At 44.0% G+C, this 11,803-nt stretch overlaps 1 protein-coding gene across 5 annotated transcripts in view; it reads left to right on the top strand.

The window, feature by feature from the left end:
* Positions 1–7,172: 7,172 nt before the first annotated feature.
* CCDC93 (CCC complex scaffolding subunit CCDC93) overlaps positions 7,173–11,803 on the top strand; it is an 83,084-nt gene continuing 78,453 nt past the window's right edge. For all 5 annotated transcript variants that reach the window (XM_075001569.1, XM_075001570.1, XM_075001568.1 and 2 more), the window contains exons 1-2: positions 7,173–7,346; positions 9,145–9,258. In XM_075001569.1, the coding sequence (XP_074857670.1) occupies positions 7,305–7,346; positions 9,145–9,258 (156 nt within the window). In that variant the 5' untranslated portion in view covers positions 7,173–7,304. The remainder of the gene's footprint in view (positions 7,347–9,144; positions 9,259–11,803) is intronic.

Genomic DNA, 11,803 nt, shown 5'->3' with positions numbered 1-11,803 from the left:
CAAGGTCTGGGAGAAGCACAGCAAGAAAAGAGCAGACAAACACTGAGGAAAGGGAGTCCCAATGACAAACTGGTGGTAAGACTGATGAGAATATATGCACTGTTTCTTTAAACCCATTGCAGAAAGGGCCCAGAGGAAGACTTCTAACACGAATCTCTACAGGGGAGCTGAGAGAGCGCAAGAGGGTCCTGAAGCTTGATATAGTAGTGTGGAGGACAAAGCACATTTGCTTCACTGTGGAAAGGGTAGCTTGCAAATGAACTGGCAAACTGTATTTTCCCCACTAGATATTGGGTATTGGATTCTAGCTAGTTCTGCTCCATGCACATGGTGCCAAGCTGACAATTTAGACATTGCCATTAGAGGACACAGCTTTCATGGCCTGTACCCTGGCCCCTCAAGCACACCAGAATTCTTCTGGATGAAAAGCAGTGAAATTCTGCTAAGGTTCCCTGCAGGCAGTAGCACTTGATATGGATGCCTGTTTGTTTGTTTGTGGACAATCTGACGAAGAGAAGCAATACAGGTATATAGTAGCTGTCAAGCTGCATGGAGAGGCTCGGGAGCATGAATACCTCAGGGCAGACCATTACAAAACAGGTACTGTTCATTTCAACCAATCAGTAGTATCAAATTTGTCACTGGTATCTTCCTTTTCAGCCAGTTGGGGAGAGACAGTCACTCACAGCTGCCTTTCCTATTGCCCTAAGACAGGGACAGAAGCACATCAGGTACTTCTTTCAGCTGTGAGATGGTTGTTCCAAGCTTCAGAGAACCACACAGTTTAAATCACTGGATGGGCCAGCATCTGTACTGCAGTGTGTCTGGATGGTTTGTCACCAACAGCGATCAAACCAGGACCTCTGGATCAAAAACTATGAGACCCTCTTACACAAGCTAAAAGACACTGTTCTTAGGTTACAGGTATTTGATAAGCCAACTGTGAGGTTTTACTACCAAAGAAGTTGTGGGAGACAGTCTGGGGATGGAAAGATGTATCTTCTCTCTCCCTCCTTTTTGGACAAAGTTGCCATGAGTGTTTGAATTCATTTCTGTTCCATCTTTCCCCTGCAGCCTTCCCCATGACCTATCACTACATCAAACCATAATTGGCAACTACTGGGTGGCATATTTCTGATAAAATACTCAGCAATAAAATAAAAAAGAATTATATTCTGGACAAATATCATGTGATAACCTTAAAAGAACTAGCAATTATGGGGCAGTTTTTATTAATATTTGGTCACAATGTACATAGAGCATAAGTTATCACCCACATAAGAAACTCAGAATCTGTTAACCTATTCCTAATTTTTACCCAATTTTTGCCTGGATTTACTGAGTTCACAAGACTTGACAAAGCTTTCAGAGTGAGTCAATTATTCTCAACAAATCAGGAACTATGATCTTTGTGAAAACCTGCCCTTTTCATGAACCAAAATTGCACCAAGTATTTTCTTTAACAATAAGACTAGTTAGATAACTCTGTCATTGATTCTCATCTAGTTTTGTGTTGAACATGAGTGGAATGCCTTGGAGAGTCAGAATGGAAAAAGAACCCTTCAGGTAAGCAATACATTTTATTTGTCATCAGTAGGGAGATTTAATTCTTGCTGAAATTAACTATAATTTGCAAATAATTGTCAGTTCAACACTGATCTTTATTTCCAAAGTCTGAATAGACAGAGAGGTGAAAGTTAATTTGTTTTTTCTTAGTAACTGTTTCTAGAGAATATGAAAGTCTTTGGAAAGAACATTATGCCAAGCTTTAAATAAATCACCAGCAAAGAAAAGGCTTGGATCACAGACAGAAATCCTTGATATGGCCAATGTAATAAAACTTGGACTTCATTTCATGGAGACAATAAAATCTGTTCCTTTGTCTTAGAAAAAATGGCCTACAACAGTTCAGAGAACATTTGAATCAGAATTATGAGATGTATTGTCCCAGATTTCCCCAGCGATTACAGGGAAGAGAAGAGGTAAGGCCAACCACAATTTAGGTACTTATATTTAACACATACCTATTCAGTCCTCTCAGTGTATTACATAATGTAAAGCTATACACTTACAAACACATCTTAACATAAACATTGACTCCTGAAAAGTCCCACTCCAAACAGAACCAATATAATCCCACAAGGCAACAGCATATTGTCATGGCTGGGACCATGGGGTGGCACTGATTAGTGTTCATTTTTCTTAGTGGATGAATACAAGGTCTGACTCATGCTGTGTTGTTGTCTGTTTGGGGTTCTGAAGGGTTCTGTGTAGTCCAGAGCAGCATTACCAACCTGCGGCCCACTCCTCTGCCTCCCTCCCAGAACTGGGATACCACCAATCAGCTGTTTGCAGCATTCCAGTTCTGGGAGGGAGTGGGAAGAGTGGGGATGGAGTGTGAATCAGGTGATTCCCAGCTTCAAAAGTGCTGGGAGGGAAGGAGAGGACCTGGGTAGCAGGGGTTTAGGGGGTGGGCACTGCTGCCCTGGTGCATGATAAATGTGTGGCTGAAAAGACCAACTGGGGGGAACCACAGGTGGACCCCCAGTGGGCTGCGGCCCACTGATCTGTAGGAGGCCCACTCATGCAGCCCAATCGCCCTTCATAGTTGACCACCACTGGTCTAGAGGCCGTCTCCAGAGAAAGGATAATGTGCGAGCAGCAGGGAAGTTTGCTTTCTTCCTTGGGCTCTGATTGGAGGTAATTGTTGAGATGGATTTACTATTGGCAACCAATCATTGGCGTTGGACTGAGAATTTCAGAAGGAGGGATTGCCCTACATATTACATGATGATATTTTTTCGGGACTGGCGTATGGGGTAAAACAAATTACACTTGGAGTAGATTCAGATTCTGTGTCACTAATTACTCCTTCATTGAGAAGCCCGACCCAAGCTTGCCTTCAGGTTCTAGGTGCTCTGGAAGAATGACAATGGTGTCAGAATAGAGGATTGGAGTCAGAGGAAGGGCAAACAGTATATTGCTATTATTATCTGCTTGGTGCCTGATCTAAAAATATTTGTCTTGTAAGCCAGTTAATGTGACCATCTTTAACAGAAGGATGTAAAAAGAGTCCAGTCTCAACAGCACCTCCCGAATGCTACTAGTTGTTGCTGAGATAGCCAGTATATTTAAAACATCAGCATCTGATACCCACACTGAGTGCTAGAAGGGCACTACTTCTTGCAAAACTTATCAGTCCGCTTGAGGGAATCACTGGTCTGCTGCAACCCCTAATGTAGTGGTAATCATAATAGGTCTGTAGCTTTTTCATTTGATTGTACATAGAGCCCTGCTTAACCCAGATGAGGATTCTGCAGCATAGCATCTGGATGTCCTCAGTAGCAGCACACCAGACAAGGTGCCTACTACATGTTATGTGACAGCAAAGATGTTCCTGCATGTCTATGAGGAGGTTGGAGGCAGCTAAGGAGTAGAGCCATGGTTTCCAACCTTTTCAGTAACATGGCACACTTCAATGAGACAAACAATTCAACAGCACTCCCACTTGTTTCAACTGTATCATTTGCTCATAAACATCGCATTTACTTACACTTACTGTGGCTACAGTCTTACTAGGGAGGTTTGCAACACAGTAGTTCATACAACAAGCTAAACAAGGATCAAATGTTAGACAGTGAGCACAGACATATTTTCAAACTCTGCTCAAAGCCATGCTAGGGATACTGAGTAAACAAGTAAGCACTGAAAGCAGGCTCTCCTGCCAGCCTATTGGAGCCAGGATGCAGCAATTAAGCCACATCCCAGCTCCCTCCCTCTGTCCCCCTTGCACCAGCAGGGAGTGGGGACAGGCTCCCCACCAGCTCATTTGGGCCAGGAAGCAGCATTTCAGCTGCCTCCCAATGTGAACAGGATCCTTGTGGAGTTGGCACGTGCTTGCTTGCTGCTTGAGCCACAGTTGGCATGGGGTTGTCAATTCCCCCACTCCCACCACACACACTAGCTCTGCAAAGAACCTCAGCAAAGGGAAATTGACAAAATTTTGTGGAACACTTGGACAATTCTCACAGCACACTGGTTGAAGCCCACTGGAGTAGGGACATTTCTCAGAGCTACAAATCAAAATAAAAGTTGAGTAGTAGAAGAGTAAGGACAATAAATGAGTGAAAGGTTAAGAAAATAATGCTTTGACTGAGAGCACTCCTCATTCCAGAAATCCAGATTAAAACCTACACAGCAGGAATCTGGAGAATGTGGCAGAATTTAGGGAATGAAAAGAATTTAACTGATCTCTGCTAACATTGCTACATGATCAAATGTAACAATATGTTCACTTAGGGCCTGACCCAAAACCCATTGAAGTCAATGGACAGACTCCACATACCAGTGCTCAGACAGAGCCAGTCTGGCATATTTCTGCTTTTATTTGTATTGTTTTGATTGTCCTGTCATGACTGCCGTCTTTATGGGCTGCCTTGTGTGTGCAGCACTGTCCTTTACTGGATGAAACAGGGCAGGCATATTCAATTCCATTATTGCTCCATCAGCTCCTTCTCAGAGAAGCCTGTTGTGTGGGGCTTGTCTCCAATAACATTACACAGATTGCAGTTGGCTCAGAAAGACATACAAAAGCCTCATAGTGTGGACTGAAATAGCACTGCACAGTGACATATTTTGATCCCAATCCTGTAAATATTTATGCATCTGCTTAACTTTATTCCTATAAGTAATCCCCTCTTAGAAGTAAAGTTAAGCATGAGTGTTTGCAGGACCTGGGTAGTAGTTATATGTTTGAAAGCTACCTTGTAAACTCCCAATCCTCCAAACACAAGCTTAACTGTACTACCAGAAGTAAGTCTTATGATTTTAAAGGACTACTCCTGTTTGTGAGATTAAGCATGAAAACAATTATAGCCCTGCAAATCAGTGGATATCTACATTATATCCATGGACATCTGCATCTGCGGATGTATTTGTATTATTTACTATCTTGGTGAATCAGATGCAGATTCAAACTTTTGTTTCTGCACAGGGCTCCGAATGTGAGCTAGAATGCTGGTGCAGGTGAGAATAAATGTAAAAGGTCTCAAGTCAGATACAAGTTAATTATCTTGGGTGCTGATAAGCATTTTTATATCTCACAGGACAATATGAATTAATGTTTGCAGGATCAGGCCACATGACTCTTATTTAGCAAAGCATGTGAAAGTAAATTTAAGTCTGAGAAGTACCATTCCTACTTTAAAAATATCATCTAAATCTGTGTTAACTTAAGTGTGGTTGAAACACATCCTTAAGTGCTTTGGATTTAAGAAAGGGACTTCAGCCCTACGGTGGCAGAGAAGTGGACTGGCCACAGAGCTTTCGGCTGCAGCACCAACCTTCAGTTCCTAGTAAAGGCTTTAGGTTCTGGTCACATAGCTTCAAGCTCTGTCCCAAGCCACACACCGTGGGGCATCATATTCTGGTCCCCACAGCCCCTCCTGGCTGGTAATGCCTTCAGGGTTTGTTTAACCCCCAGGTTTGCAGGGCAGAGTAGGTCTGTTGTGAATATTGATAGTATGTTTACCAGTCTCACTTTTCAGACTTTCTACCTAGCAATAACTAAATGGATGTATAAGAGCAGTCACAAGCAGGAGTTGGTAGCCATAACCTGAGGCTACCAAATAATCTGTCTAGAACACCTCTACGCTAATAGGTGCTGTGGTTTGTTAGCATGATGCATATATTTGGGAGAGAAAATGAGGGACATTTGAACTCCTTGGGTAGTTTATTAAGAGCTCCACATTGCACATTAGCAGCAACAGCATGACATTATTAGAAGTCCAGGAGTCTTCAGCAATAGAGAAAAAAATCAGGATAAATAATTGTGATTACAAAAGGTGTGTTTGCACATCTTACACACATGCCCAAATGCTTTTAACCAGAAACACAGCTCCCTCCACCCCCAGTGACTTGCAGAGCAGAAGGAAATCCTGCGTTCCCTAAAAGCAGAGGTTTTCAATCAGAGTGCCCTGAGAATTGTCCCAGTGAGCCTTGAAATTTTGTCAATTTTCCCTCCCTGTGGCTCTTTGCAGAGCCATGGGGAAGAGGTGGTAAGCAGGGGAACTGATGACCCTGCACCATCTAAGGCTCAGGCAGAAAGGCTGCCTGAGTTCCAACTGGTGCAGGGTTTGTCAATTTCTCCTCCCCTCCCCTCCATGATAGCCCTTTGCAGAGCCACTGTGAGGGGAAATGCCAATTCTGCTGAAATGCTGCTTCCCAGACCAAACAAGCCATTGGAGAGCCTGCCCCCGTCCCCTGTTGTGGCAAGGGAAAGAGAGATACAACAAGAGCCTGTTTGAACTAGGATGTGGTTTAAATGCCCCTGGGTCCACCAGACTTGTTTCAGTGGTTACCTCAGTGATTCAGCTTTCAGTGGTTACTTTACTCCATTACACAACATCCCTAGCAAGGCATAGAGCAGATTTTGAAAATGTCCATGACCACTGTCTAAGAGGGTGGATTCTGTGCTGGATTTGAAACATTAATGCATTTGATCCTTGTTAAGCTAGTTGCATGCACTATTATGTTGCAAACCTCTCTAGTAAGTCTGCTCTGGCCCTCCCTTTTACTGGGACCCCCATCTTTAAATACTCCTCTGAACCCTCCCCCCACTCCCACTCATGCATCTGACAAAGCAGGTATTTGCCTACAAAAGCTTATGCTCCAAAATATCTGTTAGTCTATAAGGTGCCGCTGGACTTCATGTTGTTCTCGAAGATATAGACTAACACGGCTACCTTTCTGATATTAGTAAGTCTGCAACCACCGTACATGTGAGTGAATGGGACCTTTATGAGAAATTGATTCAGCTGGAAAACGCGGGTGTAGGGTGGAATTGTCTCCCTGGCGTCTGCTGGGTCACTGAGAAGACTGAGGACCGCTGCCGGAGAGGAGAGGAGAGGAGAGGAGGAAGTCATGCACGCAAAGCGAGGCAGAGAACAAATAAGCTAAGACAGGAATCTGCCTTAGCCAGTCCCTCCCCGTGCTGCTGCCAGCGAGAACCCCACAGCGCGCGCTCCAGTTCCGCCCCGTTCCCGTCCCCCTCACCCACGCGCAGCCGGGAGACGGCAGACGGCTGCCAGTCCGGGCGTTCGGCGTTCCCCGCGGTCACATGACCCTCCTGTCAGCCCTCCGCGCCCGCCCCTTTTCGCAGCGAATGGCACGGCCCCAATGTGCTTGTGCGCACGGAGGGCGGGAGCGAACCATTGGGCAAAGAGGGGGAAGGAGGAGTAAACGTCTTCGCGGCCGTTGGTGGGCGGAGGTGAGAGCGGCGGCCGCGCAGGCTGGAGACCGGGGCGATGGGCGCCCCCAAGGGACACGGGTACGAGGCTCCGCAGGAGGTACGACCCCCACCCTCCCTTCCTTCAGGGCCGCGCCGCTTGCCTGGGCTCCCTGCGGCCGGGCTGCCCCGAGACCCCGGGCCCAGTCCGCGCCGTGCGCCCGGGGCTGGCGAGTCCTTGTGGATCAGCCGGCGCGGGGTCCTGCCGGGCGGGTCACAGCCTCTTGAAGCGGCTTGAGCCTCTCGCCTGGCCGGGCGGCTGCGATGCCTCGCCGTGGGGGCTGGGGACGGGGCTTGTGCTTTGGCTCGCGGCGTTCCGGGGCTGCCCGCCTGGGCTGTGTCTACGCTACGGGTTCCCCACGGGCAGGGGGCGGCCCAGGTCAGAGGGGCGAAGGCCCAGCGTGGCCGAGCCGCGGAGTCCCTTGGGCTGCAGCTCTCTGGCGCACGTATCCCCGGGGTGTTGCACGTAAGCGGCCTCGAGTTCCTTGCGAGTGTTAACTTCCAGCCACAGCGTGAAATATTCCGAGACTTGGATCTGCCACCATGAAACAAACGGGGCGCCTAGGTCTCGCGGCTTGTCTTACTGTATGAATAAGTGCAAAGGCAGCAACTTCCCAGCCTGGCTTCCGCCCCGCTCCGCGCACTGACGCTGGTGTTCGAAAGAAGCAGGATGTTTCTAGCTGGTTGAGCGTTAAGGCACGGAGCTTGGGAAGTCTAGCTCTGTAATTGACCCTTCTCTAAGGCAGGGGTGTGCAAAGTGCGGGGCATGACGTTTCATAAAGAGAGTGCAGCAGGATCGATCTTAGGCTCATCCATGTCATTTAAAATACGTTGCTGTTTTTATGTATGTATATTTACATTTACATACTGACAAAGTTTTTATCTTGTAGGTTCCCCCCATATGAACATTACTGAAATTTCTGTCAGTTTGGATTACATTAGACAGGTTGAGGGGGGTAGGGGGACGGTAATTAGATGGCGGAAAAATGGGGTCTGACATAAACCATTCGCTCACCTCTGCTCTAATCCATGGGCAAGTCAGATATTCTTGTTTCCCCAAATTTCCTACATGTACAAGGCCAAAGGAGGGTTCCCACACTTGTGACACAGCTGCGTTATGTCAGTTAGCTTGATAATGTTTTCACAGTGGCTTTGTTTTGTTTTTTGTTTTGTTTTTAAACTTGCTAAAAAAGTGCTCTGTATTAGTGCTGTTGTTGCCCTACTCTGGTCTGTGGAATTTTTTTTTAAAGAAAACAGTGGAATTTATCTGCTACCATCTTCATACAAAGTCTTTGAAAACACTAAATTGTAAGACATAATATTATATGAGCCCTAGAAAGTTGCCAGATATCTGCAGAATCAAGGGTAGGTTACTGATGATATGGTAAAAGATACCCAGATTGTTTGGATTTACTTTGAGGAAAAAAGATAGAATGAAGAACTGGAAAATCCACGGATTCAGTTAGAATGTAACAGCAGAATTGTTTGTTTAGAAGATGAGAAAATGCCATATTTAGAGAAGAGATGCAGATTGAAATAAAAGGGCAAAATCATCTGGGGAATAATATATGTACTTTGTCAAAAAGGACAAAACATTTCACGTTAAAGCCAGGTAGAAACACATTAAGTACTTTTCTAACATGTTTTCTAATGTGCAATTGGTGTGTAATTGCCATAAAGACCATCTCACATTGCAAATGGAAAGGAAGTGTGTGAGAGAAAAATCTGTATTTAACATACATGTGGTAAGTATTAAGAAAAAATGGGAAAGTTTATTCTGAATCCTAATGTTGAGTGTTTGGAGGAGGAGGAGAATGAATACATTATTTTAAAATTAGGTTTAATTTTATGTTTGGTAGGTTGAAACAAGAGAAGATGAAGAACAAAATGTCAAATTGACAGAAATTTTGGAGTTGCTGGTGGCAGCTGGATATTTCAGGGCAAGAATCAAAGGGTTATCCCCCTTTGACAAGGTGAGACTTACCCAAAATTATTAATTAGACATAGGTTAAAATTCAGCTTTATAGTTCCAGAAAATAAGGAGGAAGAGAGATCAGCAGCAAATAGTTAGTGCACTACTGTGGTGAAGAAATGAGCAAAACTGCATCCCTATCCCGGAAACTAAGGCCCCCAAATTCAGCGGTTACTCATGAATGCTGTTCTTGACTTGTTTGGGACTATTTGCATGTATAGAACTAAGCACGTCACTATTTACAGAATAAAGTCCTAAAATTCTGAAGTGGGCACAAGGGGAATTTAGCCCCATGTGTCATTTGCAGCTGGAACTGGAGTTTCATGGCTAAACAAAGAAGAACCTAAATTTGATTATATTAAAAATGTGGTCAATTAATCATAGTTAACTCAAGTGATTAACTCAAAAATGAGTTGTTTTAATTGCACTGGTAAATAATAGAATATGGATCGAAATTAAGTATTTTGGAGGTTTTTCTACATTTTCAGATCTCTTGATTTCAGTTACAACAAAATACAAATTGTACATTGCTCACTTCATGTTCTTTTTATTACAAATATTTGTACTGTAAAATGATAAAAAAATATTTTTCAACTCATCTCCTACAGGTATTTTAGTACATTGGCTTTTCAACTAGTGTGGTGTAAAAACTGTCCACGTGCACCCTGAAATTTTGTCAATTTTCCCTCACTGTGGCTCTTTGCAGATCTACTGTGTGTGGGGGGGGGGGAGAGAATTGATAACCCTGCACAAGGCTGCTTGAGCTCTAGCTGGCACAGGTTTGTCAATTTCCTGGTAATGGTAGCTCTTTGCAGAGCCACTATGAGGGGAAATGCTGATCCTGCAGGACCCTGTTTGTGCCAGGAAGCGGTTGAAATGCTGCTTCCCAGGCCAAATGAGATGATAGGGAGCCTGCCCCCTGCTCTCTGCTGTTGCAAAGATGAGGGAAAGTGTAACTCAACATCCCTAGGATGGCATTGAGCAGTTTTTGAAAGTGTCTGTGTTTGCTATCTAAGGCAGTGTATTCTCTGCTGGATTTGAAACATTAATGCATTTGATTCCTGTTGAACTTGTATTTTTTTTCAGGCATAAGGGGCTGGTGACAAGGCCGGGGTTTTCTGGCGGAGGTATGTCTACACGGCCTGTTTGCTGCCAGCAGCAGCTTCCACTGGCAGCAAGATCTCATGCAGCTATGCGAATTAGCTGTGCGATTATGCTTATGAGTGGCAATTTGCAATTGAGACTGCTTATTAGCATGAAGCTGCTGGCAGTACCCCTCCGTGTAGACGCAGCCTAAGGGAAACAAGTTAATTTACACTTACAGGAGTAATACTGCTTGCTTCTTGTTTACAATTTCAACTGAATGGAAGAACTGGTGTTCACATGGCATTTTTGTAGTCAGTGTTGCAAGGTGTTAGATATACCAAATATTTGTATTCCCTTTCTGACTAAATTCCTTGGAGAGTATTTTCTCCTGCTCTGTTGTCCTGCTGTATATTTCGTGTTATAGCAGTCTGGGATGATAATTCGGAACATGTTTGTTGTAAGAACATTTTTGCTACAGTTCTGACAAAACGCAAAGAAGGTGCCCCTATGAGATAGCTACAACCCTGAACCCAAGGTTTAAGAGCCTGCATTGCCTTCCAGAATCTGAGAGGGATGAGGTGTTTGGCATGCTTTCAGAAGCCTTAAAAGAGCAACATTCCAATGTGGAAACTGCAGAATCTGAACCACTAAAAAAAGAAAATCACCATTCTGCTTACATATACATACGTATCTCGTGGAACTGGAAGGGACCTCGAGAAGTCATCAAGTCCAGTAATTTACACTCTCAGCAGGACCAAGAAATCATCTCTTGCCATCTTTTTTTCTTTTTTATCTATTTTCCCCAGACTCCAAAATGGCCTTTTCAAGGATTGAACTCAAAACCCTGGGTTTATAAAGCCAATACTCCAACCACTGAGCTAACCCTGTGTAATCTGGCTCAGATTATGCAAATAAGCATGTGCCCATCTGCACTGCTTTGTTTCGTTATTGAGTAGAAACCATCATCAGCATGGACGTGTCCTGTGGAATGGTGGTTGAAGCATGAAGAGCCATATGAATTTTTAGTGTATCTTGCATGCAAATATCTTGAGGTGCTGGCTATATGAACACCTGCTCTCCCTTTCAAGTGACATTGTGACCAAGACATGGACAGCATTATCTTCTGCAAATATTTGTCTGAGTGGCTAGATGAACAACAAGTAGGACTGAGGGGACTTATAGGCTCTATGTGGTCTTACATGGTTTTATTTTTGAATGCATTTTTTGTATAGAATTCTACAGTTGTACGTTCTGTGTTGTATTATTTGTGTTCTGTGTTGTAATTGAAATCAATATATTTGAAAATGTAGAAAACATTCAAAATGTTTAAATTTCAGTTGGTCTATTGTTTAACAGTGCAATTAATCACAATTAATTTTTTTAATGTCTAATTAATTGCAGTTGTTGGTTTTTAAAAAAATAGTCTGATAATCCTAATTCTTGTTTGTGTTGTGGCATGA

The sequence above is a fragment of the Carettochelys insculpta genome, chromosome 8, assembly GCF_033958435.1.
Source record: "Carettochelys insculpta isolate YL-2023 chromosome 8, ASM3395843v1, whole genome shotgun sequence".
In the NCBI taxonomy this organism is placed as follows: domain Eukaryota; kingdom Metazoa; phylum Chordata; order Testudines; family Carettochelyidae; genus Carettochelys; species Carettochelys insculpta.
Note: the sequence above shows the minus strand (reverse complement) of the source record. Positions and strands in the feature narration are given on the sequence as shown.